Source organism: Corvus hawaiiensis, chromosome 2, assembly GCF_020740725.1.
Source record: "Corvus hawaiiensis isolate bCorHaw1 chromosome 2, bCorHaw1.pri.cur, whole genome shotgun sequence".
Classification (NCBI taxonomy): domain Eukaryota; kingdom Metazoa; phylum Chordata; class Aves; order Passeriformes; family Corvidae; genus Corvus; species Corvus hawaiiensis.
The window spans coordinates 3,301,959-3,324,669 of record NC_063214.1 but is presented as its reverse complement, the minus strand read 5'-3'; the positions used below and the strand labels follow the sequence as shown (position 1 = coordinate 3,324,669).

General features: G+C 38.5%; 2 protein-coding genes across 8 annotated transcripts in view; one reads left to right on the top strand and one right to left on the bottom strand.

The window, feature by feature from the left end:
* ARL13B (ADP ribosylation factor like GTPase 13B) overlaps positions 1 to 22,711 on the bottom strand; it is a 34,471-nt gene that overhangs the window by 10,974 nt on the left and 786 nt on the right. For 2 of the 7 annotated variants that reach the window (XM_048294627.1, XM_048294626.1), the window contains exons 2-5: positions 19,989 to 20,163; positions 18,367 to 18,433; positions 16,226 to 16,475; positions 90 to 195 (exon numbers count right to left, since the gene is read on the bottom strand). In XM_048294627.1, the coding sequence (XP_048150584.1) occupies positions 90 to 195; positions 16,226 to 16,475; positions 18,367 to 18,433; positions 19,989 to 20,057 (492 nt within the window). In that variant the 5' untranslated portion in view covers positions 20,058 to 20,163. Of the gene's footprint in view, positions 1 to 89; positions 196 to 16,225; positions 16,476 to 18,366; positions 18,438 to 19,988; positions 22,536 to 22,570; positions 22,658 to 22,711 lie in introns of those variants that run through there. The other 5 variants (XM_048294625.1, XM_048294631.1, XM_048294630.1 and 2 more) reach the window with 5 other exon arrangements.
* Positions 2,759 to 13,186, top strand: STX19 (syntaxin 19). Its single transcript, XM_048294637.1, has 2 exons — positions 2,759 to 3,053; positions 11,236 to 13,186. Exon 2 carries the CDS (start codon positions 11,340 to 11,342, stop codon positions 12,216 to 12,218), a length of 879 nt encoding a protein of 292 aa, XP_048150594.1. The 5' UTR covers positions 2,759 to 3,053; positions 11,236 to 11,339; the 3' UTR covers positions 12,219 to 13,186.

The window sequence follows — 22,711 nt, the reverse complement described above, 5'->3', positions numbered from 1 at the left end:
TTCAGTTTTATACAATGTAGCACAATTTCCTACCTTAATGGAAGCTTTACACAGACATGAGAAAATACAGCATCTTGAAATCTACTTACAATTTGACAGAGACACTTGTGTTCATTAACCAGCTTTTCCAGAGATAAGGACTCGATCACATCTGCTTCTGACAGAGCTCCTTCTCTGTCCTGCTTATTTGCCAGCCTAGAGGAAAGATCAAAAGAAACACTCAGCATCCTGACACAAGAGAGACTCTCACAGCTCCAAAAGCTGAGTTTGTAACAAAAATAGGGAGAAGAGAAAGAAAAGATAAAATGCCTTGTTTCAGCTTTAATTATTTTTTCTACTTAATAAGCATGTTAGTCTATGCACCATTTTCATCAGATACTAACATTAGATAATCACTAAGATGCTTAGTAATAATTTAATAATTAGAAATAATTTATTTTAGACAAAGAAATCATATTTACAGTTAAGAAAATGGACATAAAAGACCATCCTGTTTTACATCTAAAGCAACACATCACAATCTGCTGGAGTCTCTGGATGAACGTTCACAGTTTTGCAGCTTTCCAAACCGTGAGCTTTTCCCTGTGTAAAAGTGCTTCAGGATCATCTCAGCTCTGCCTACTGCCCAGTACTTCTCTCTGATGCCAGTGTTTTGAGCTTGCTCCTCCTAAGTAAAACTTGAAGTGTGGAGAGAGGAACTTGCATGAATGGCTCTAATAAACATACTTTATTAAATAGAGGAAAGCAAAAACACCCCCACAAAGCTTACAGAAGAAGTACTCTGTAAGATGAAGATCATTGTCTTGTCACTTATTTATGGTAGGAAAGAGGACTCTAGAAGACAGACATTCATTTAGGAGTGTAAAAACACAATCCAACTTTATTTTGCACTTTCTACAACAGTAATAATCCAAGCTAAGTGCTGCATAGCATTAGAAAATATGAAATCTGTACTTGCTTCTCTCTAATAAAGAAATTGCACTCTCAAATAACATTGCTCCGAAATTTAGCAATATTTCAATGACATGTGAACTCTGATTCAATTTTCTGGATAAGAAGACAAATATGTGGTTTCCATGAGCTCAGTGGCAGAAGGTTTTGGAACCAGATTCCATAGTCTTCCTCCTGAAATCTCAAGTAATTATCATTAACTCAAATGGCTTTTAGGGAATGTTAGACCAAAGCTTGTACTTTGTATTTATGTTAACTCCTTGGTGGGAAAGAACAGCGGTAAGAATTCACCCCATAGTTAGCAGAACTTGTCAGCACTTTAATTTGATCTAAGACCTTATTCTTCCTATTCTCTAGAATTCCAGTATGGGAGCTTCAATTCTTAAGTATTTTACTCCCAAGAGATTTTTTTAGCTTCAAACACATTAGAAAAAAAGCTGTGTTGCATCTACAGCTCAAAACCCCACATTCCTCATCACCATTACCCTCATGAGCTACATTTCATTATCTAATCTTTCATCTTTCTTCTCAAGAAGAATTTGTTTATGAAGGGAGACCATAGAAAAGCAGCTTCTCAAATGTCCAGTCTCTCTAAATCGTCATCATTCTTAACCACTTGTGGTCCAAACCATTCACTTATTTATCAACACCCTGGGGATAAAAAAACCCTATGTCCTACTGATAATCAATTTACTGAATTGGCCTGCAGAGCTATAAAGAGCATAAAGCTCTTCTCTCTGCCCTTCCTTGATAATCAGTTCCCACTACCTTGAAGAGAGAACTTTCACAGTGCTTTGAATGATTTAGTGCAGGGATTCCCAAACTGCTGCTCAATGCATTTACAGAACCTATCTTATTTTAAATATGTTTATGATACTCTGGCACTGTTTCTTCTCACCAAACAGCTAGAACAAGACTTGTCCTCTCAGTATTTAGCTATGAAACCAAAGCTAGACCAGTGAAAAACTGAGATGAAATTCAAAAACTAATTAAAAGACCGGAAACAATTACCTCCACGTTTTTTCTCCCCCACATAACCTATTTTGTTACAGTCTGAAAATCCTACTCTGCTGCCCCTTAGTCTCAAAAGGCATTCCTCAGCAGTGCTGTCAATTCATCTAGATCTAATTGAAGGAAATATTTCTGGGCAGTGTTTGTTGCCACAGCCTATTCCTCTCTCACCTGAAGATTAAATAACTGCACTGTTTCCGACGTTCTCGCTCTGCACAGCCTACAAAGCACAGCTGAAGCAGAATGAAATGCTGGTAAGCTGCATAGCTCAGCGGCAGTTTGACATTAACATCCCACAGCTCACAGTAGCAGCCGATTTTTAACCTCTAACACCTTCAAAGGTGTCATATTTGTCTTTCTGGTCAATTAGTTTCCACCTTCTCTGCAGCAATACTGACTGCATTCCAAAAATATGGCTGAGGTGCTGTATCTGGAGAAGCAGCATATCCAAACAGCTGTCTCTGCCTAATGCTCCCCAGGAACTGAAGTGGTTTCGCTCAGGTCCATCTCCTGCCCAATTCAGACTTTAGGTCAAACTTCTAAACAGAGTCCAAATATTTTTAAGACACTGTAGTAAAAGGCATTATTCTGCAGGGGCTTTTTTCCCCCCATGAACAGATCCATCTACCCTCAATTCCTTTTCCCTCATGCTTTGGTGCAGAAGACAGCAAAGCCTCCACTTACACTTGTGCTTCCAAGGCAGGCTCTGCTCCACTTGCATCTTTTAAGGGGAGCTGCTCCAAGGCACTTCCTGCTCCCGGGCACTCCGGAGGGATCCGCCTCCCAGCAGGGCTGGCTTTCAAACAGGCACAACCAGATTCCCCAAGCAGTAAGTAATCAATTTGCTTGTCTCCTGCAGTTGCAGAAGGCAGTTTCTCTCTCACTCTGCCACTCCTGAGGATGATCACACTTGGACAACTACATAAGAATTAGAAGCAGGAGGAATGAAGGAAATACTTCATGGAACGTCACTCAAGACACGTTACTTAGGGAAATATTCTGGAAAAATGTTTTTGGGATTATACTGAAGCTTAACCTCAGGAGTTCCTCTGTAAAAGGTAAAACAAAGGCCACCAGCACAGGATTCAGAGGTAAATACCCTTCTCTTACTTAATATTTCTAAATATGCAAATATCAGAAAAAGGCTTTGTAGTGGGGTTTAGGATGGAAATGTGCCTAAGTGTCAAGACATAAAAATAATGTATGTCTATCTTGCAAAGAATTAGGTATTGCTGTGGGTGAATATGGACTCACAGCTCTGCTGCTCACGCACAGGAACACCAGGGTTTGAGGTAAGTGTTTTGCAAAAAAACCCCTTCTTTAGGGAATACATCAGTTATGTTAAAAGATAGACCTTGATTTTAATTTTCCAAGTCAGGTGAACTTCACATATAGCAATTTTTCATGTTTAAAAACCTGTAGGAGGTATATATCAAAACATACTTGAAAGCACAGCGGAGTGGCTGTTAGTTTATCATATTAAGTTTGCTGAGTAAGAAGCTTTCATCTATAAAATCATGCTTGGCTTACTTCAATTTCACATAAAGTATATTTGAATTGTCTTAGTGTAACAAACTTACCTCATGCAAGAAATAAAGTGAAAGTAGGCACCTACTGCTTTTATATCAAGTAGGATTTTTCTAAGCAACTGGAGAGCTTTTGAACTTTAAAAGTCACGGGAAACAATGTGGAAAGGGAGCGTATGTGTGCATTGGCACAAGTGACACCTACAGCTCAGTGACAATATTTCTCTTAGAAGCCACTTCTGCCAGAGAAAAACAAGGTCTCAATGCTATGGAAGTTCCTTGACCTGTTTATAAAATGTCAATTTCTGAGCAAAGAGGGGAAAAAAAAAAAACCAACAAAAACCAAACCAGTATTAAGAGTTTACTTTACAATACAAAATCTGTAAAAACGTCTCAGATGTGCTACTTTTAGGGTGACATTTAATCAGAATCAGTGATCATAACCCCAAAATTTTGGGTCAGACCTACATAGTGTCCATCAAAATTAATTAAGAGCAAAGCATCCCTGAGGTCAAAATATTACAGCATCAGAACTACCACCATGATTAAAAGCAACTGTAGGACAATGAATCTTTATGAGTATGGTTTACCCAAGATCAAGAATTAGTCTTTAAGGCTACTTCAAGAATCCATAGCTTTGAGGGATGGAATTGGCTGGGAAAATGAAGAGAGAACCTTTGAATTTAACAGCAGTCTAAACAAGGGGGAAAACCAATGACATTCTTCAGCCTACAGTGAATCTTCTATTAGAAAATGCTGCTCTACCTTTTTTCCCTTTGGAATTTTTATCCCTCTATTAACCTTTTTCTTGGGCAATCCTGTGGACAGCCATCAGAAGGATGTTTTATTCCACAGAAGTGAGGCGTCAGCAGATCCAGCATGAAAAACTTTGTTCATCTCTTTATGCTTTGCTTATGTTAACATCCATGAAAGGCAAACTCCTGACCCACAAACAGGGAAAAATAAGTCACTTGTCAGCTTGTTTTGCTTGTTCCTTCTTCAGTTATTGGCACTTCACGAGGTTTTTGAGGAAGTCATGGAAAACAGAATTCTTTATACTTTTAACAAACAACAGTTTCAAGTGTCCCGTTGACAGCACTCTTGATGAAGTTCTGATGAATCACCTGCTCTATCAGGTGATTTTTTGCAGATTGCCTTACAAAAAGGTGTTAACAGACCTTCAACCAAGTTCTTCATTAGCATTTTAAGCCCCTGCCCCTTCTGGATTGCTGACAACAATTACAAACCATCAGTAACTTCTGATGGTTGACACGTGGCTCCTTCTCAAATAAAGGGACTCATTTCAATTCATGCCTTCAATTCTCATGAAAAACCATCCTTTGAATATTATGGTAAACTATAATGAAAAAATGGGGAATAAAGTGCTACAAGATTATCAGCCTGCTTTCACGCAACTTCAGGGAGCTATAGGAGACATTTCTCTAATTGAACATTTTCCCTGCACAGTTCCTCCAGGTGACATATAAATAAGACAACAGTTAAAACTAAGATTCTAAACTCCTCCTGTTTACAGTATCTCTAGGCAACTTCATTCTCATATTACCTTTTGAACTGCTCACAAGAACACCAGCAATTATAATTTGATTCATTTTGTTAAGTGGCCTCATTCTCACCATAGGTCTGAATCATATTCCTATTTACTGAAAACGTTTGTTGACACACTCTGCTCTGCTATCAGTTCAATCACACCTCTTGGCCAAACAGGCTGCAGCCAAAGATGTCTGAGCTCACACAAAGAAAGTTATGTCCAGCTTCCAGATGTGTATTTCCAAAACAAACAACAAGAAATAATATAGCAATATATTTTTGGACAAGATTAAAAAAAAAGTTAATTGCTTTCTTATACTCTATTTCACTTTGATTTATCAAACCCTAGGCAAACTAAGTATAGTCAAACTGCCTGTATATTTTTTTAAAAAGCCTGCCTGAAAATCCTTACATTTATCACAGGTGCGTTCCAAGGCTGTGATAGGCAGCTCTGTGGTCTGACAGAGATGAAATGGGAATGTAAAGCAGGTGGGATGTTGCACAGGACAAATTTACAGTCTGCAGTTCTCCTGTCAGGAAGACAAATCTCTCACACCACCCACTTAGAGCAATACAAAGCTGTTAAGTATGAGTTCAAACTATATACCCTATTAAATGGAAACAATTCCACCTGTACTCTATCCTGTTGCAGCCCTTTCTCTTGCTCCTATTTTATTTTCAAATACTTCTTTAAAATATATCAATATTTGGACCTTAATGATGTGATCTTTGGGCAGAGGAGATTATGACTTTCTTTCTAGGTTTCTGTGATCTTTAGGTTTGTGAGGACTCTTGAAGAGCACTACTGACAGTAAATCTCTGGTTAAATAGGTGAAAAAATCACCATCAAAACATGAAGTTCTTACCAATTACAGAGAATTAGCTGCAGATTAAGTGACTGGCAGAGTGAGATCATTGTTTTGTCAGTGAGGTGCAGTGTCCATCAACCTCACTGGGATATATGTCAGTGCAAAAGCATCCTCACCTCCCATTATCCAAAGTATCAGCAGGAATGTGAGAACTGCTGTCTGTAGACATGGATATGCTGGTGATACTTTTCCTCAACTCCTCATTTGCTGCCATACAACCATAACAAAGATTTCAAAACTCCAAGGAACAAGCTCAGATTTGCAGCTGATTCACCGTGTCTATCTCTGAACCAAATACTTCATAAAATAGCAATACACCAACACAAGACAGCTACATCTCCTACAACATGACTGTGTTACAGATTTGTGGTCAAAGGCCCAAGAACACCTGAATTATTTTAAGTCTGTTTCCCCCCTCTCCATGTCTGTTGGAAACCTCCAGAGCAGGATGATTTGGTTCCACTTTTCCAGCAACTTTGGCCTAATTCTTCCCCACCTTATGGATTGTTTGAATACTCAGGTTTGCTTTATTACATTTGAATTTCTTGATTTTTTACTCAATATCCACATTTCTCCACCTCCTGTGATCCATTTCACACTAATCAGAGAATTACCAAGCTACCTTACTTCAAATGCAGCATTTCTGTTCTTCTACACACCGGTAATTTTGGTTTCCCTGGGAAGTCTTGTGGCAGTTTTTACACAGGTAGACAGTGACAGGACAAGGGCGAAGTGTTTCAAATGGAAGAGGGAAGATTTACATCACATGTCAGGAAGAAATTCTTTACTGTGAGAGTGCTGAGGATCTGGAAGAGGTTGCCCAGAGAGATGTTGTGATCATCCCCTTTGCTGAAACCATTACTGATTTTGCACTATCATCTCATCTGTGGCATATTTTTAGGCAAGGCAAGCTCTCTGCCTTTGGTATTTTCTCGTTGAACCACTCCCATACTTGAACTTAGAACTATTTTTAAGTATGTTTTTCCAAGGACTTCTCTTACGACAGACACGCTTAAGAGGATATTTTCATCCAACCACCTTGCATCTCATAATCCTTGGTTTAAGCACGTTTGTTTACAAGGCATTCAAGATAAAGGAAACGTCTTAAACAAAGGAGAAAACGAATGTAACTTGTAACAAGATATCCTACTTTTGTTACTTCAGATACATCTTTGAGTAACAGGGCAAAATTCCGTAACACTGCCAAACAAGTTTCTTCTTCTCGTGTGAGAACATGAGAAAGCACAAACTGAATTTCCACTCAAGACACCAGCTTTCCCCAAAGACTACTATTAGGATTTTAAACTACATGCATTTCAACAGTATATGTCTCTCACTAATTTTTTGTTGCTAACTTAGGACACTTAAGCAGTAATCAAACCCCAGAAGGTTTACTCATTACCATTGTGCTTGGAAATAAGTTAGATGGGTTTCTTGGCACCACAGGATAGAGCTATAATGTAACTTCACTGCAGCTTGGAAATCAATTTTAAAAACTAATAAAAAGAAATGTTTAGGATTACATGTAACATGAAATTCCTTTGGGACATGTTGCCTGAAAGCATCGTCTACCCAGTGCCCTTAACTGACTCACAGCTACAGGTCAGGAAAACAAACCCACATTTATTTTTGGTGCAGTCATTCAAAAAAAAACCAAAAAAACAAACAAACAAAAAAAAAAAAAACAAACCCAAAAAAACCCACAAACCAAACACCCCCCCCCCCCCCCCCCCCCTACAAAAAAAAACTAACAAAAAAAATAGCTATTTCAGCACAGGTATAGGAAGCAGCATGAGCCAAAACACAGATCATACATCTCAAACAGCTCTTAAACAGAGGATTCTGTACCTTGATTGCCTGCAAGTCCTCTTCTCTGGAAGAACGTGCAGGATGTTAAAACCAAGGTAAGGAGGCAAATTGTAGCAAAGATCAGATACAAACAGAGCCCTTGCTGTCAGGCATTTTAATCAAAGTGCTGAATAAGTAAGAAATAGTGAACAAAACTATGGAAATGAAAATAAACAGGAGGTTCTGGGGAGTTGGGGAAGAAATAAAACAATCCATCAAAGCCAAGTAAGAAGCCATTAAGCCTAATTACAACCAGAAACAGAGCAGTTCCTTATCAACTTACCTACTTCACATATCCAGTTATGTCTTTCAATGTAGCCCAAGTCTTACTTTTGGATGTAGGCTCCATGTTTCCTGGCTCTACTGATAAATTTATCAGACAGGTGGAAGAATATCTATGTGGCTGCTTTGCAATTAAGCAAGTGGACCTTTCAACTTGCCTTTTTTTTTTTTTTCAAATGGAGAAGATAATATAAAAGATATCATTTCCATCAAACTCATTATTAATCTTTGAATTCTGGCCATACTTTATCATCATGACAGATTCTAATGGTGGTCCAGCTACCAGGATCTATTATTCACCCAGTCAGTGTGCCGAGATACTTGTCTTTATAAAAACTGTCCCAGTCACATACGGCATCAGTTGGACTGGAGAGATTCATATAACCCTGAGGAGCAACACAGCCAAGTTATCAGAAGTCAAAGACTCTTGCAATACCCTTAAAATATATTTGACAAGGATGTGAAAATTGCATTTCTGAACCTGTCAACTATATATATAGCTATATATAAAGATGCTTCAATAAGAACAAACAATCACCAATGGGTTTGCATGATAATAACACGGCAAGGGGCACTGAATGTAAGAGCCACACTAAGTCACTGGAGTGCTTTCAGTCCACGTATTCCATTTGCTCCACTCTGAAGAATAGGTGTATTCTCCTTTTATTGACAAAAACTTCAAGGAAAGTGAAGTGCTTTCATTTTAATCAAAAGAAAAACAGGATGTGCCCCTATATACAAACAAGTGGGACAAAAACAAGGACTCAGTAAATGAACAGAGCTTGTTGTGGAATACTCAAGAAGCCAAGCCAACAATTTCCAAGGTTATCTCTGTCATGAAGACATCCTCATTTCTTTGAAACCAGCATGTGTTCCAATTGCCAGTATAATCAAGCACAATTACTGGCAAGCCTGTTCAGTGGCAGGCTTTGAAGGCAAGCCCAACAGTAGAGAAGATATGAAGCTAAGATTCAATTGCTTACATTCCAGTCTTTTGTGAGACTGATCTTTAAAGACACAAAAAAATCTCCCGTGTTTTCTGCTCACTCCTTTGATATTTAGCAGTATTCTCAGATTTGTTTTGCAGTTCTGTTAGGCTCCTCCCTCCAGCCCCAAGGAACGCAGCTATTTCAAGGGCAATGCACCAGTTTTCTTGGACACAAGAAATTCTTTTCACCTCATACCAATAAGCATTAATGGTGCCCTTAGAACTTGCTTTTAATCCCAGGTTTGCCCAGCCCTGCTAAATTAACATGGGTCAGCAGACGTGTGAGGCTAGACTAGAACAGATTTTCAGGTCACTTCTCTGAATCCCTGTTTAGCAGCCCTGGGCCTTTCACATGCCCCAGGCTGAACTTTCCCTGCTGGTGGTGCCAAGCAGCTCTGGAACATTCCTGAAGAAGGTTATCTGGGAGAAACTGCCTGACTTCTGCCATGAGGACATCAATAGAAAACTTCAGCAATGGAGAGTCATTACTGTAACAAAATGAATATATTTTGCATTTCCCTCCCCCAGAATAACATTCTCCAATAAATAACTTGCAAGCTTGTCTGATCACAAGTTTCAGCACATTACTGTCACTTCTAATGATTGCCAGGCTTTTGGGATTCTCTTGATGTGAGTCAACAAACACTAAATTCAAATATTAAGGCATTAAGGGGGGAAAAAAAAACCAGTAAGGAAAATCCACACCAGGGTAGAAAATCAGCATTCTTTCTCATGACTGACCTCTGAAGCATTTCAAATTTTGCTTTTCAGCTAATCCTCCTGCAGAAAGCCAGATTTAAGTCTGTGAAGATGTGTCCACACTGTTGAACTCCATGACTTATTCTATGCAAAAATATATTTAGAGACTTTAAATATGCATAGAGGAGCAGAGATCCCACAGCAGTATCACTTGAAACTGTTCAAATACAACAAAATCATTTGCATATTGACAGGTTACTGGATTGATCCTTTGCAGCTACTGAAATGCGTCATTTTGGATACTATAAGTACTACATTTGCTTGCTAAAAACCCCATAAAATCTGTAGAATCAGGGTTTAGTAAGAGTTGCACCTATAAAATGCTACTATCTTAGAGAACTGCCCTAAAAGCTGTGAAACAGCCGAAAGATGCCACTGTGCTGTTTAACCTTTATGCTTGAACAGCCCTTTGAAAGACACACATTTGATTGAACCAGAAGACCCTAAGTAAAAAAAATCCCATAATCTTCTAGTCCTGAACATGTTACTTCTTACTGAAATTTTCCATTCTTGATCACAGTCCAAGGAAATAATTCATGTAGAGTTTGAGAAAAATACCTTCTTCCCTGTGATTAAAAATAGTTGAACTTAGTTTCCACTGGGCGTGTTTTAGGAAATATCTTTCTCTGAATTATCTCTCCAGTAAAGCTTGCACAACAGCTAGGGAATAAAACAAAACTCTATCTGCTTTCTATTAAATAAGAAACAGCACTGAATTGTAGCCCACTGGGGTGCACAATGCACATTTGCATCAATTTTATGAAGAAGGTAAATGACAGTGTAGGAATAGATAACAGTAATTCAAAGAAGGCTTAGAAAATCTTCACGCGGCAACATTAGTGATATGGATTCCACTTCACAAAAACTCAAACATTAAAAAATTAATCTATTTTCATGCTAAATTATTAGAGCTCTTAAATGATGAGAGTGCTGTTGTTCTGTTTTGTTGTAGAGTTAACTGCTTCAGTTACTAACTCCCCAGGCAAGGGAAGGCAAGGAAAATGGAGAAGGGCTTTTGAGTGTGGCTGTTTAATAATCTAAATTCATGCTAGAACGCTGATTTGTTACAAAGTCTGTCTCATAATCTCAAAAACTGAAATATTTCCTAATGAGAATCCAAAAATAGCACAGCACACTCACTTCTATTTCCAAAAAAATTTATAGGTTGAGTAGCTTTCATCAAGTAAAGAATAATGATAAAATAATTGGAGTTACTCCTCTCTTTGTCCCCAAAAATAAAAGTCCAATCCACACTTCTCTGGTTTAAATTCTATGCTCTGCCTCACAAATTTACCACAAAAATGGGCTTGGGCTACAAATCACAATGTGTCCACGCTTTCAACTCATTGCTACTTTTACTTTGGTGCGAAGGGAAGTAGCTCTAATCTCCAAAACTACTTTTCACTTATACATATAACCACTAACATTGATTGTTGTTACATTTTGATTACAGTGCAACAAAACAAACCAAACAAAAAAGATATTGGAATTAACTTCTGGTGTTGCAAGAGGGGAAAAAAAAAATAAAACCAGGAAAGAATCCTGACCACAAAAACCATGAGAGACCGTCTGCAAGAGCTTAAACTGAGGGCTAAGGAACTACAGATAGCTGGGGAAAACAATGGTGCAACTGTACAAGAAGAGGAGCAGGAGGAGTTTGAACAGCAGGCCATTATTTATGAAAAAGAGCCCATAACTGAAAGGCACTTGCACGAAATCCAGAAGCTGCAGAACGAAATTAATAATCTGGTGGAAGAAGTCAATAAATTCAGTCAACAACAAAAAAGCCTCGTCTCCTCAATGAGAAGATTCAGTGTTCTTAAAAAGGAATCTAACATAGCAAGGGAAATCAAAATTCAAGCGGAACATGTACGAAAATGTTTGGACGAACTGGCAAAAACAGTGAGGAAAGCTGAAAACGAGCATGGGCCAGCGCGAGCCACAGTGAGGATCCTGGCTGCCCAGCACGCCTTCCTGTCCCACCGCTACCTCCAGGCCATGCTCTCCTACAACGAGGCCATCACTGCCAAGCAGGACAAGTGCAGGACGTTCATCGTCCGCCAGCTCGAGGTCGCCGGTAAAGAGGTATCTGAGGAGGAAGTCAATGACATGCTCCAGCAAGGAAAATGGGAGATTTTCAATGAAAATCTACTCACTGAAGTCAAGATTACTAAAGCTCAGCTGTCAGAGATTGAGCAGAGACACAAAGAACTGGTCAATCTGGAGAACCAGATCAAAGATGTGAAAGAACTCTTCATCCAAATCTCAGTTCTGGTGGAGGAGCAAGGGGAGATGATCAACAACATAGAAATCTGCATGAACAACACTCAAGAATATACTCAAGTATCTAAAGAAAAGTTTGGGCTTGCAGTCAGGTATAAAAAGAGAAACCCTTGCAAAGCAATTTGCTGTTGGTGTTGTCCATGCTGCAGGTAACACAAGAAATGAACTGCTTCAAATATCAGATGTTTCCTACACACCAAACTGATCTTGGAAAACACTCCTGAGACCCCTCAACTGCTTCACTTTTCTTCCTATTTTCCTTTCAGCAGAGTTCTCAGGAAAAACTGCATCTGTTTTTCTACACAGAGTAAAGAAGTTTATGGCTTTCACAGAAAGACATGAACTACAGGAAAGGATCAAAGGATAAAAGTGACACTTTTTGGTTCTTCTGACTCAAACTGAAACAATGTGGCAACGAACTTCCTGTGCAGTTGGGAAGCATTGAAAATACTGTTAACCTCAAAGACAGGATTCATAAAAATGGTTTATTTACTTTTCACAAAATAATAATAAGTATTTTTAATTGCCTTGTGGTTTTTTGGCACTTATATTTACTTGCTCAAATTCTAAATAGTTTTTTTTCCCCAGGAATCTGAGATTCTACAAAACAAATCTACACACAAAGCAGACACCTTTAGTAACAATCCAGAATGGGACGCCTAAACCAAACAAGACGTCAAAAAAGTTATCAGGAATATTTCAGTACTACCTCTGTAAGAAAAGTTCAAAACTTTTCATAAACTGACACATAAAACTGACATAAAAGAGGTATTTATATTATTCAGCTCCACAGGCAGAGCCGTACCAGGTAAGGATAGGGGAGTATGATCCTTAATTACACACTCATAAGGCATGTTCTTAATGCTGCCTATCCTACCTAAATACGCATTCACATCTGCAGTCTCACTTTTGCTAGCACAAAAATTGAGGAAAGAATAGAATAAAATAACAGAACTCCATTGTTATATCCTCTCCCCCATAATCTACAATCAGGGAATGATTTAGGTTGGAAGGAGCCTCCTGTAGCCAGCTCCTTTTGGATCTGAGTGAGAAACAGCTCTCCATGCAATTTAACAGAAAATAGCAATGTAACTGAGACAAAAGTGATTCCCAAAAAGAAATTAAAAAAAAAAAAAAATCCCACGCTGACACCAAATAGCAAATCAGAAATGTGTTCCTGAACTGCTTTGTGTTGTGCAAAGACACAATCAATACCACTTTAAGCAGGTACAGTCAGAGAAGGCAGAACAAACTGCACAGCAGTTCAGCAAGATACTAAGTGAACAGGATGTCTTTAGCTGCACGTAGTGGGGGAAAAAATAAAAATCAATCTACTATCAAAGTTTTTTTCCCATTGTGATATTTAGAAATCACTGGATTACTTCCATACCAAATTAAAATTGCACCTGAAATTAACTGCTATCAAAATATAATCAAAGGTCTAAACCTTAAAGTGAAAAATATTATTTACACAGTAGCAACAAAAAATAAAAAAATAAACTTAGATTATGACACCACTGAAACTGTCATTAAATAATCTCTGCTTAACTGCATATATAAAAACTACCTTTATGTTCCAAGGGCAGAGTAAAAATCAGTCAATAAACAAGAGCTGCATTTCAACAGTGGAATAAAATTCAAGTCACTAATACTTAGGAAAACAGCTGCCTGAATAAGTCAAGTCATTTCCAGATATACATTGGTTAGAAACAGGCAAAACAGAAAGATATAAAACACACTGAAGGACAACTGGGAAGTGAGAAAGACTTGTGGAAACCTTTTCCTTAATAGAGGGTACTATTAACCGAAAATAAATAGTATGAAATATGAACTACAACTTACACTGAATTTGATATTGAGCCTTCAAAATTATTAGCAGCAGAAATTCTGCCATAATCACTAAAGTAACTTTCCAGTGTGTTCAGCAGTTACATCAATATGCAGAAAACCAGCAAATTAAAGCCCAGTTGCAAGTGTTCTATGAAGAAAAGTGAAACATTAGTAGCTCTAATCCCTTATCACCAAAGTAACAGGTAGGAAGCAGCTTTCTCCTAACAAAATACCTGCCCAGAAATCTCCCTGCTATAAAATATCAGTCACAGCACATGGACTTGCATTTCCTCTTGCACATGCTCCATGTCAACTTAAAAAATCCCCAAAAACCAAAACAAAGACCCCAAACAAACACAATTAATCCCAAACAAAACCAGCATCTGCCTGCATATTATGATGTCTGTGTGTTCCTTTCTGATAAAATAAAGGACAAAAATAATCCTAAATGAAGAAAATTTAAACTTGTATACCTGTGTAAGTCTTGAGAATGCTGCTAGAAGAACTTACCCATAAAAATAAATTAGGTGATAACACTGAACAATAAAAAAAGCTAAACGACAAGTACTTTACACCAAGAGACAGTAACAGACAATACCATCAGCACTTTAGGAAAATTGTCTTAAAACGATTCTGTGACACCTCCATGGGCTGCATTAAATAACAACATGGCAGAGTAGCAATTAAATTAGTAGCAAATATCACACTGAACATCAGATTTCTCATATTCCCGTATTTCTGTAAGATAGAGTATCTAGCACCAATTTTATGTCCACATAGTACAATTCAGCCTATTCTGCACAGATTAAAATGCACTAATAAAAAAAAAAAAATGTAGCAAGGTATTAGGGAACTTATTGCTACATGGATAGCAAGTAAGTCATTACTATAAAAACCCACAAACAAAATCTGAACATTAGTATTTTAAAAGGGTAACATTCAGCATAAATTTGGAAGTCTGACAATACAGGAGAGAATTCTTAACTCAAGAGGCAGGCTTACACAGGGAGCATAAACCAAAAAACTACTGAATCCCTCCACAGAACTGGGACACTGCAAAAGCAAATTCTGACCAAAGGCCTGAGGTTTAATCTAATAAAAAGTATTAACATCAGTAAACTTTATTTAGTCACCATTAGATCATTTAATAAATACACTCTGCATTCTGATTAGCTACTTCTGATAGGGATCAAAAATCAGTATCAAGATCCACGGAAGTGAGTGGGTTCTCTGCAGGTACAGTCACCCACCCAAACAAACCCCATTACAGGGTTAGGGCATAGAGATTTCTACAAAAAAAAAAAAGAAAAAAACAAAACCAAACCAAACAAAAACGGCCCCCCCAAAACCCTAAAATGCAACCCAAAAAACCCCACAAAGTTGTATTTAATTAAAAGACACTACTTTCAACTGTCACAGCTGCATTTTCAAAACACATTTGAGTTAAACTAAGTTGGCCTTATTGCCTTCCCTGTGCCCGTAACATTCAGAGCAATGAAAGGTAAAATCTAATCTATTTTCAACATATACACCATTACCTTGCTAACTACCCTCCACCAACACAATTAGCCAGGTTCAGCTTCAAACCAACAGAGTATCACTAGTTCTTAAAAATAACAGGCCTCTCCTCTTACCTGTACAGATTCTTTATGACAGCACAGAAATGTTGTGCAATTAATGCATTACGGAGGTCTTATGCTCACCAGACATGAAGATGTTGACTTGATAAACCATTTTAAACTTTCACAGTTTATTTTTTAACTTCAAAAGAGTATTTGTTATCAAATATTTTTGGTGTGGAATTTAATAAAATATGTTCTTTCCAATATTTTACAAAGCCTGTTAAACAGAGAAAAAGCATGTGCCCAATACAATTAAAGCAAGCTTCCTTTAATGAGATTTTGCTGATCATGTATCAGCAGCACCATCATGTGTTAAGTGGTTTATTATCATTTATTACTGAGAGATCACACTACTGCTGAATATAATCAACCATTTACCATTTAATTAATTGACGTAGGCATAAGTAGCAAAAATATTTTTACATCATGTTGCCAAGCCAAATCTGTAAAGCCTTTTAACCTAGCATTTCAAGTAATAGAATTTTAAAGCGTTAAAAAATCCCACCTTATTATTTTTTCATGGTTAATGAAAGAGAAGAGAAATAAATATCCCTGAGAAAGATGAAATAAAACATAAAACCATAAAACTAATTGCAATATTGGTTAGTGCTAAAAGTTACAGCACTATTAGTTACAACAGAAATAGTTCTTTAGGTCTAAATTCACCCAGTTTCAGATTATTAGGAGAACATTTATTACATTACTTACACTAACACAGGTTTTCCTGATATCTTAGGGCTTTTTAAAACTTCTGTCATGGCTTGCTTTGTTTCTTCCATTCTTTCAATGTCACTGGAATCCACCACAAATATGACACCGTAGGACTCAGCATAGTAATTCCTCCAGATATTCCGAATTCGTTTTCCACCTCCTAAATCAAAGATGGTCACTTCAAAGCGTCCCTGTTTAAGATCAATTTTGGAAAACCCAACTGTTGGAGCCACATCTTCAGGAGACTCTGTCAAAGAAGAAAGCCTTCAGTTTAAAGAGGATTTTATAATGGGATTTGTGTAGCAAAATCTGCATTTTAAAAACACAGAGTGACACCTCCCAGTTAAATATTGTTGACCACATTTTTGTTTACATGAAGATTTTCCCTCTCCTCAAGAAATTTTGAATTAACTAGTCTCTCAACTAGTTACTTTACATTAATTTAGATAGGAGCACTGGAGAAGTGGGAAGGAAGGAAAAAAGGAAGGAGCCCAAAAAGCAGTTTTTAGTATTTTACACCACAGTTCCACTGCAGTGGTGGTCACTGTACAGCATTTTCCCTTCCACTCTCACCACCAACGCTCCCATTTTAACAGTTATACAGCATTTCCATGGTAGTAATCCAAGTCTGAGAAGGAAAACAACCAAAACAGTAAATGCACTATGACCTAGGAACCCTCGTACTCTGCCAAATTTTTTTTTTATAACCTTCATGGTAGCCAAAACAGCTTCAGAAGTTCAAACCAAGGACAGAGATGAAATGACTGAAACCATGTTCTTCTGAGATGTAAATTATTTTATTCCCTTTATTCAAGGCCAGTTTTTAGCCTCTGTTTGTTTGCTTATTTTTAGTTGCTTGTTTTTTCTAAACATACTTTGTTTGCCATGCAATATGCTAAAAAATTATAAATTTATCTTTAATACTTCACCTTGCTCTCTCCTTGTCCTGAGGGCAAAGAAAGCCTGGACTTGCCTCACACCACTAAGCTGTGTCTGCAGGGCTGACATAATTGGATCTGTGTTTTCTGCAGCTTGGTAGCATAAGGCAAGGGAAACAGATGTAAAATTCAGCTTGTTGAGAGGAAAAAAATGAAGGCCTGGCCAAAAGCACTGAGCTCTGAAGAGCAGTGCAGAAGTTAAATCCCCATTAACCTTCTGCTCCTACCCTTAAGACAGCCAAGATGGGCATTCAGGACATTTAAGCCATGGGGAACAGTCACAGAAATCAGAACTGTATCTTCTTTGAGTTCCCCTTTTGAAATGCACATCTTTGTGTCATTTTTTTCCCCTGTAAAACAGGACTTCTAGAAATAGCTGTTACATTTAGATGGTAAAGGTAGTAAAGGTAATTTTCAAATAGAATGGAAGGTTAAATAATGAAACGCTCCTGTTTTCAGGGCAAAGACTGAGGAATATGAAAGAATATTCATGATTTTACTTGTGCTTTACCAAGTCTGTGAACTTACATACCACAAGTAAACAAACTTGAGGTGGAGCCACCAAGTCTGCCAAAACACAACTAAGTGAACTCTTGTTCTTCCACAAGATGAAAGTTACTTAGAAAGACAATCCCACAAGTGGAGAAAAAGAAAAACATAGAGAATTTTTGTTTTCATAAGCACAAGTTTTATCTCAAATTATATCCTGCTTGCATGTTATATGGCAAACTACCCTTCAAAATCGAGTGGTCTCTCAGTGGTAATTTTATTTATAATCATTTTATAATTATAATTAATCATAAAAAAATATGTAATGATGGAATCATCCCTAATGTTGTTATACACATACACGCAATTTCTTTCTTTTGAACCTTTTCCTCCTTATATATACTTATGACACTGATTTTTATATAAAGTTTACTGGTGTATGCACATTACTGCATGGTCACCTGAAAGCAACTTCAGCACATACACACAAGGAAAAAACAGAAAAAAAATCAACTCCACTGATTGTACCATTCTAATGTTTATATCAAGATGTGATGGGATATTTAGATAGTATAACCACCACCATTTCCTTTCAACAATATGGGAGGGAGAGACAGATGAAGACATGGAGCAATATTTTCAGATTTAAATGATTGAGAATTAGGAATGATACTCTCAGTGCTCCATTTGGATAATAAATTAACCACTTACCTCCCTGAATTCCTCGGACTGTAGCAGTTTTCCCAGCATTATCGAGACCCACCATTATTAGTGTCACCTTCCTCCATAAGGAGAAAAAAAATAAAAGAGAAAGATATTTTTTTCCTCTAGCTACACATCATTTATTATATTTTTTAACACATGCACAGCAAATTTACCACCAAATAGTAGAAAGAAGAGGTATCAAAACACCAAGGCACTGTTACTATTGTGTGTCTGGTGTTTAGTATCTCCAACCATCTGATTAGACAGAACAGCAGAACAAGGTATGAAATGAGAAGTCTAATATCACGGTCTAAGTTTCACATGAGACAATGATGTGGCTTTCAACTTGTACTTGCCTGATGCAATTTAATTTCATGGTACTGTAAATTTTATTTGGTGTGGTCATGGTCCCTTTAACAATTTCTGTAATTGCAGTTCCATTCCCCTGTATTTTTACCATCTCTCTGCCTCAAAGTTTTTCCTGTATTAGGAATTCACTTCTGTCTCCATCAGTGTGTCTGAACAACACCATAAAGTGTACAACACTTGTGTAGTCAACACCAGATGCTGTAAATATGTGGGACTTACCATGCCTTTGTTTCAACCTAGAGCAATCTAGACTGCAAATGTGCAAACCAGTGGTGCTAGGAATGCACAATTTATTAGCAAACTGGTATACAGGTTAGAATTTTAACCAGCACAGGATTTTAAAAGCCATAGGAAAAATATATTTATGTGTGTATACCTCAGTTCTTCCTCCTATTTGCAAAGACTCAGAGTGGTCAAAACAATTTGCTCAATTTTATGCCCCTTTAAGTGAAGTAATACTAAAAAACATTGTTATTTGCAGACTTAAAACTGCAACAGTATCAAACACAAAGTATAATTTATATAAATTCTTTCAGAAGAGCCAAAAATCTCTGAGAAAAAAACCTAAAAATTAAACAAATTATACTTTACAATCTCAAAATGCAGAAACTGAAACAGTAAGGAAAAAACCAAACAAACTTTACCGTGCTCAACCTAGAGGCTTTCTTTGATCAAGTGACCAGATCAGTGAACAAGGGAAGGATTACAGATATAACTTATCTGGACTTCTGCCTATATTGGAGGGATGGGTTCAATAGATGGACTGGTGGATAGCAAAGGAATTGCTTGGACAGTCACAGCCAGAGGATAGTGGTGACAGCTGAGAGTCCCAATGGACATCAGTGACCAGTGATGCCCCTCAGAGGTCCATACTGGGACCAGTGTGCACAGTGTTATTTAATATCTTCATAAATAAGATAGAAAAGGTGCTGAGGGCATCCTCAGCAAGTTTGCAGGTGAGTGGTGGGGCTGACACACCTGAAGGATGGGAAGCCATCCAGAGGGAACTGGACAAACTTGACAAGTGGAAACCTCATGAAGTATAATAAGACCAAGTACAAGGTGCTGCACCTGGGTCAGGGCAATCCCTGGTATCAGCATAGGCTGGGGGATGAGCAGATGGAGAAGAGCCCTGGGGAGAAGGACGTGGGGGTGCTGGTGGGTGAGAGGCTGGACATGAGCAAATATGAAACAATGAACAAAACACAGGTGAAACAGTTGGGGAAGGTGAGAAACGTAAAATATTTTCCCGTGTTTACCTGACAGGTTCCCTCCACCGTTTTAACCAGTTGCAGCAATTGGCCATTAGACTGAACATCCCTCTTCATCAGCCATTCAGAGCCACCAAAGCTACAGGAATAATGTGGGCAGGCCAGGACAACCCAAGGAGACTGGCAGACAGACCCCAGAGGCCCAGATCTTGTCTTGTCACTGCTAGAAAGGAAAAAAAAAAAAGGGAAAAAACCCAAAAAACCAGTTAGGCATTCTGTACAAGCAAGGCAAGCCTTTTCCCTGGCAGCAGTCTGGCTGTTCAGTCTTATTAGGTCTTTCCTCTTTCCATCCTCTCACACTTCATCCACCCCCCTTTTACAGATCAGGGCAGCCACCACACAGTACTTATCCCAAATAATAGCGCAAGGCCACAGCACAGAAGGAAACCTGCAAGTTACAGGAGCAAGATGCATCCAGCTACAAAATTTCAGTGCTTGTCTCACCAACACGTCCCACTGTTCTTCTGATTGACAGAAAATAAGGACCAATTTCAAGCATGAGTAAGGCTTACAAGAACATAACAGGATAAGGCATTAAAAGCAAACAAAGAACATCCCTACCTGCTAAGCATGTTCATTTAACTGTCAATTTCTTTTACACAAAAAGATTCCACAGCAAGGAAACTGGGCTCTCTTGTGAGCATTTTAAGGAACTGGCAATGACATCTAGTAATTGTCACTAAATTAAGTAGAAGTACCAAGTACTTCCATCATTTCACAATCCCACTTTACACTTTTCAAGCAGGAGACAGAATATTCCCCTCTTGAGAATTACTGAGTCTCCTAAAGCTCCTATCTCAAAATTCCTTTCATATTTTAAATTATAACTAACCTCAAACTAAAGTAATTTTAAATTATGCCAAAATCTGAATAATTAAAGATTATAAGAACCCTAATAAACTGTGGTGGTTTAGATAATTTATACAGGTAGGAAATGAACTGCTCCTGATCTTATGAAGCTCATTTTCAAGGATGCCTTTGCATGGATCTGCTGTCATTCAGTCTCAGAAATAGGTCAGGTTTCATCCAAAGCAGAGGCAACAGATACTCCTTAAACATTTATATTCCATTATCCATGAGAACCTGAGAATAGCTTCTCTACAGGAGAGCTGACTCTATGAAAAGTAGAGAAGTTCCTAAAAAGAGCAAGGTGATTACAACTGTTACAAGTATTAAAATCAGGCTCTGAAGAACACAAAAATCATTTAAGAAAAAGCCAAAAGCCCACATGCAGTGGGCTGTGGTGCCTCAACCCACAAGCAAGTCTGAACAAAGCTCACTTTTGAGAACATAGCTACAGAAATTTTCAGCTAGAAAGCAAAATGTAACAGCTCAGTGAACAAAATGTGCCATTGTCATTTCGTCAAATGACAAAAATGTAACATTTTCAAGGCCTGAGCATCCCCAGAGAACAATTCCCATCCCATGTTTTATACAGACTATCTTTGCAAACTGCCACAAAATTGCTCTTGAGCATATAAATGGCCCAGAGCACTCAAATGGGATTCACGAGACGAAGAGAACTTATTAAAGAGTGAAGAGTAGAGGACAACTATGCCCTAGCACAGGAATCTTGCTTAAATATGACACCATAAGAGAGGATGGACAGGAATTAACAAATCAGATAAACATTTTCAGAAACAAGCCACTCTAGGAAGAAAGGACATTCAACACTGCTGAAAAAATTGTGGTAGGGAAGCAAATCACATTTGGTTATGCCAGTTTGGAGAGCCTGGATCCCTGAAATATGTATGGAACACATGACATGTATTTCAGAGGTTACATTAACAACATCCCAAACCTGTTTCAGATACTACATCTGTCAGCTTGCTGAGGTCAAACAAAACCAACAAGCCGAAAAACCTGTAAAACTCAGCAGTGAAGCCAGCACATCATTTAGTAGAGTACATTTAGCACACCACCTTCAGTAGAGGCTTTGACAGCACAGAATTTATTTCAATCACATCGAGCTTTCACGTTCTTGGAAACACAGCTAAACAATTTAGAACTGACCCTCCTCGTACAATTCAATTATTTAACTTCCTGCTGTAATGTTCCTTGTCTGAATGACAATTTTAAGGGCATCTTACTGTGTTATATTTTGAACAACAAACCGAGTGACTGAGCAGCAAAGTAGGCATAATCAGAAAATATTTGTGAACACCATGCTCTCTGCCAAAATTGCAAGTAAGAGCTAAATGAGGTGCAAGCAACAACTGCGACGTCCTGAAAGCTTGAAACACTCAAATATATGTGCGGAACAGCTTTAGGACCATCAGAGTTTCTGTAAAGAGCTGTTACTACAAGTCCAGCACTTCAAGGCAGCTTCTGCACTTTCCAGCCATGTTCCCAACCTTCCTTTCTCGTTTCCAAAAAAGCAGCAACTCTAAAATCCCGACTTCGATTCACGCATGTGTCACTTGCTCATCTCCCTCACTGTGGAAGCGCTTTTTTCGTTTATAAGCCCTACGCTTTCTATAAAATCCACTCTCTGACGCAGACAGAGCGAGTCAGCCGTCAGACCGCCAAGGCCCCGCCGCCTCCCTCGGGCCCTTCCCCGCCCCGCTCACCGCTGGCTCCGCCGAGGCCCCGCAGCTCAACGGCTGCGCGCGGCCCGCGCCCCGGGGCGCTCCGCCACGCGCGGCCCGGCCCGGCCCCGCCACGACGGCGGCGGCGGCGGTCGGCGAGGACCGGCGTCAGCCCCGGGCTGC

Excerpts from the sequence above, each read along its gene's own strand:
- STX19 (XM_048294637.1), top strand. The coding sequence starts at position 11,340 with ATGAGAGACCGTCTGCAAGAGCTTAAACTGAGGGCTAAGGAACTACAG.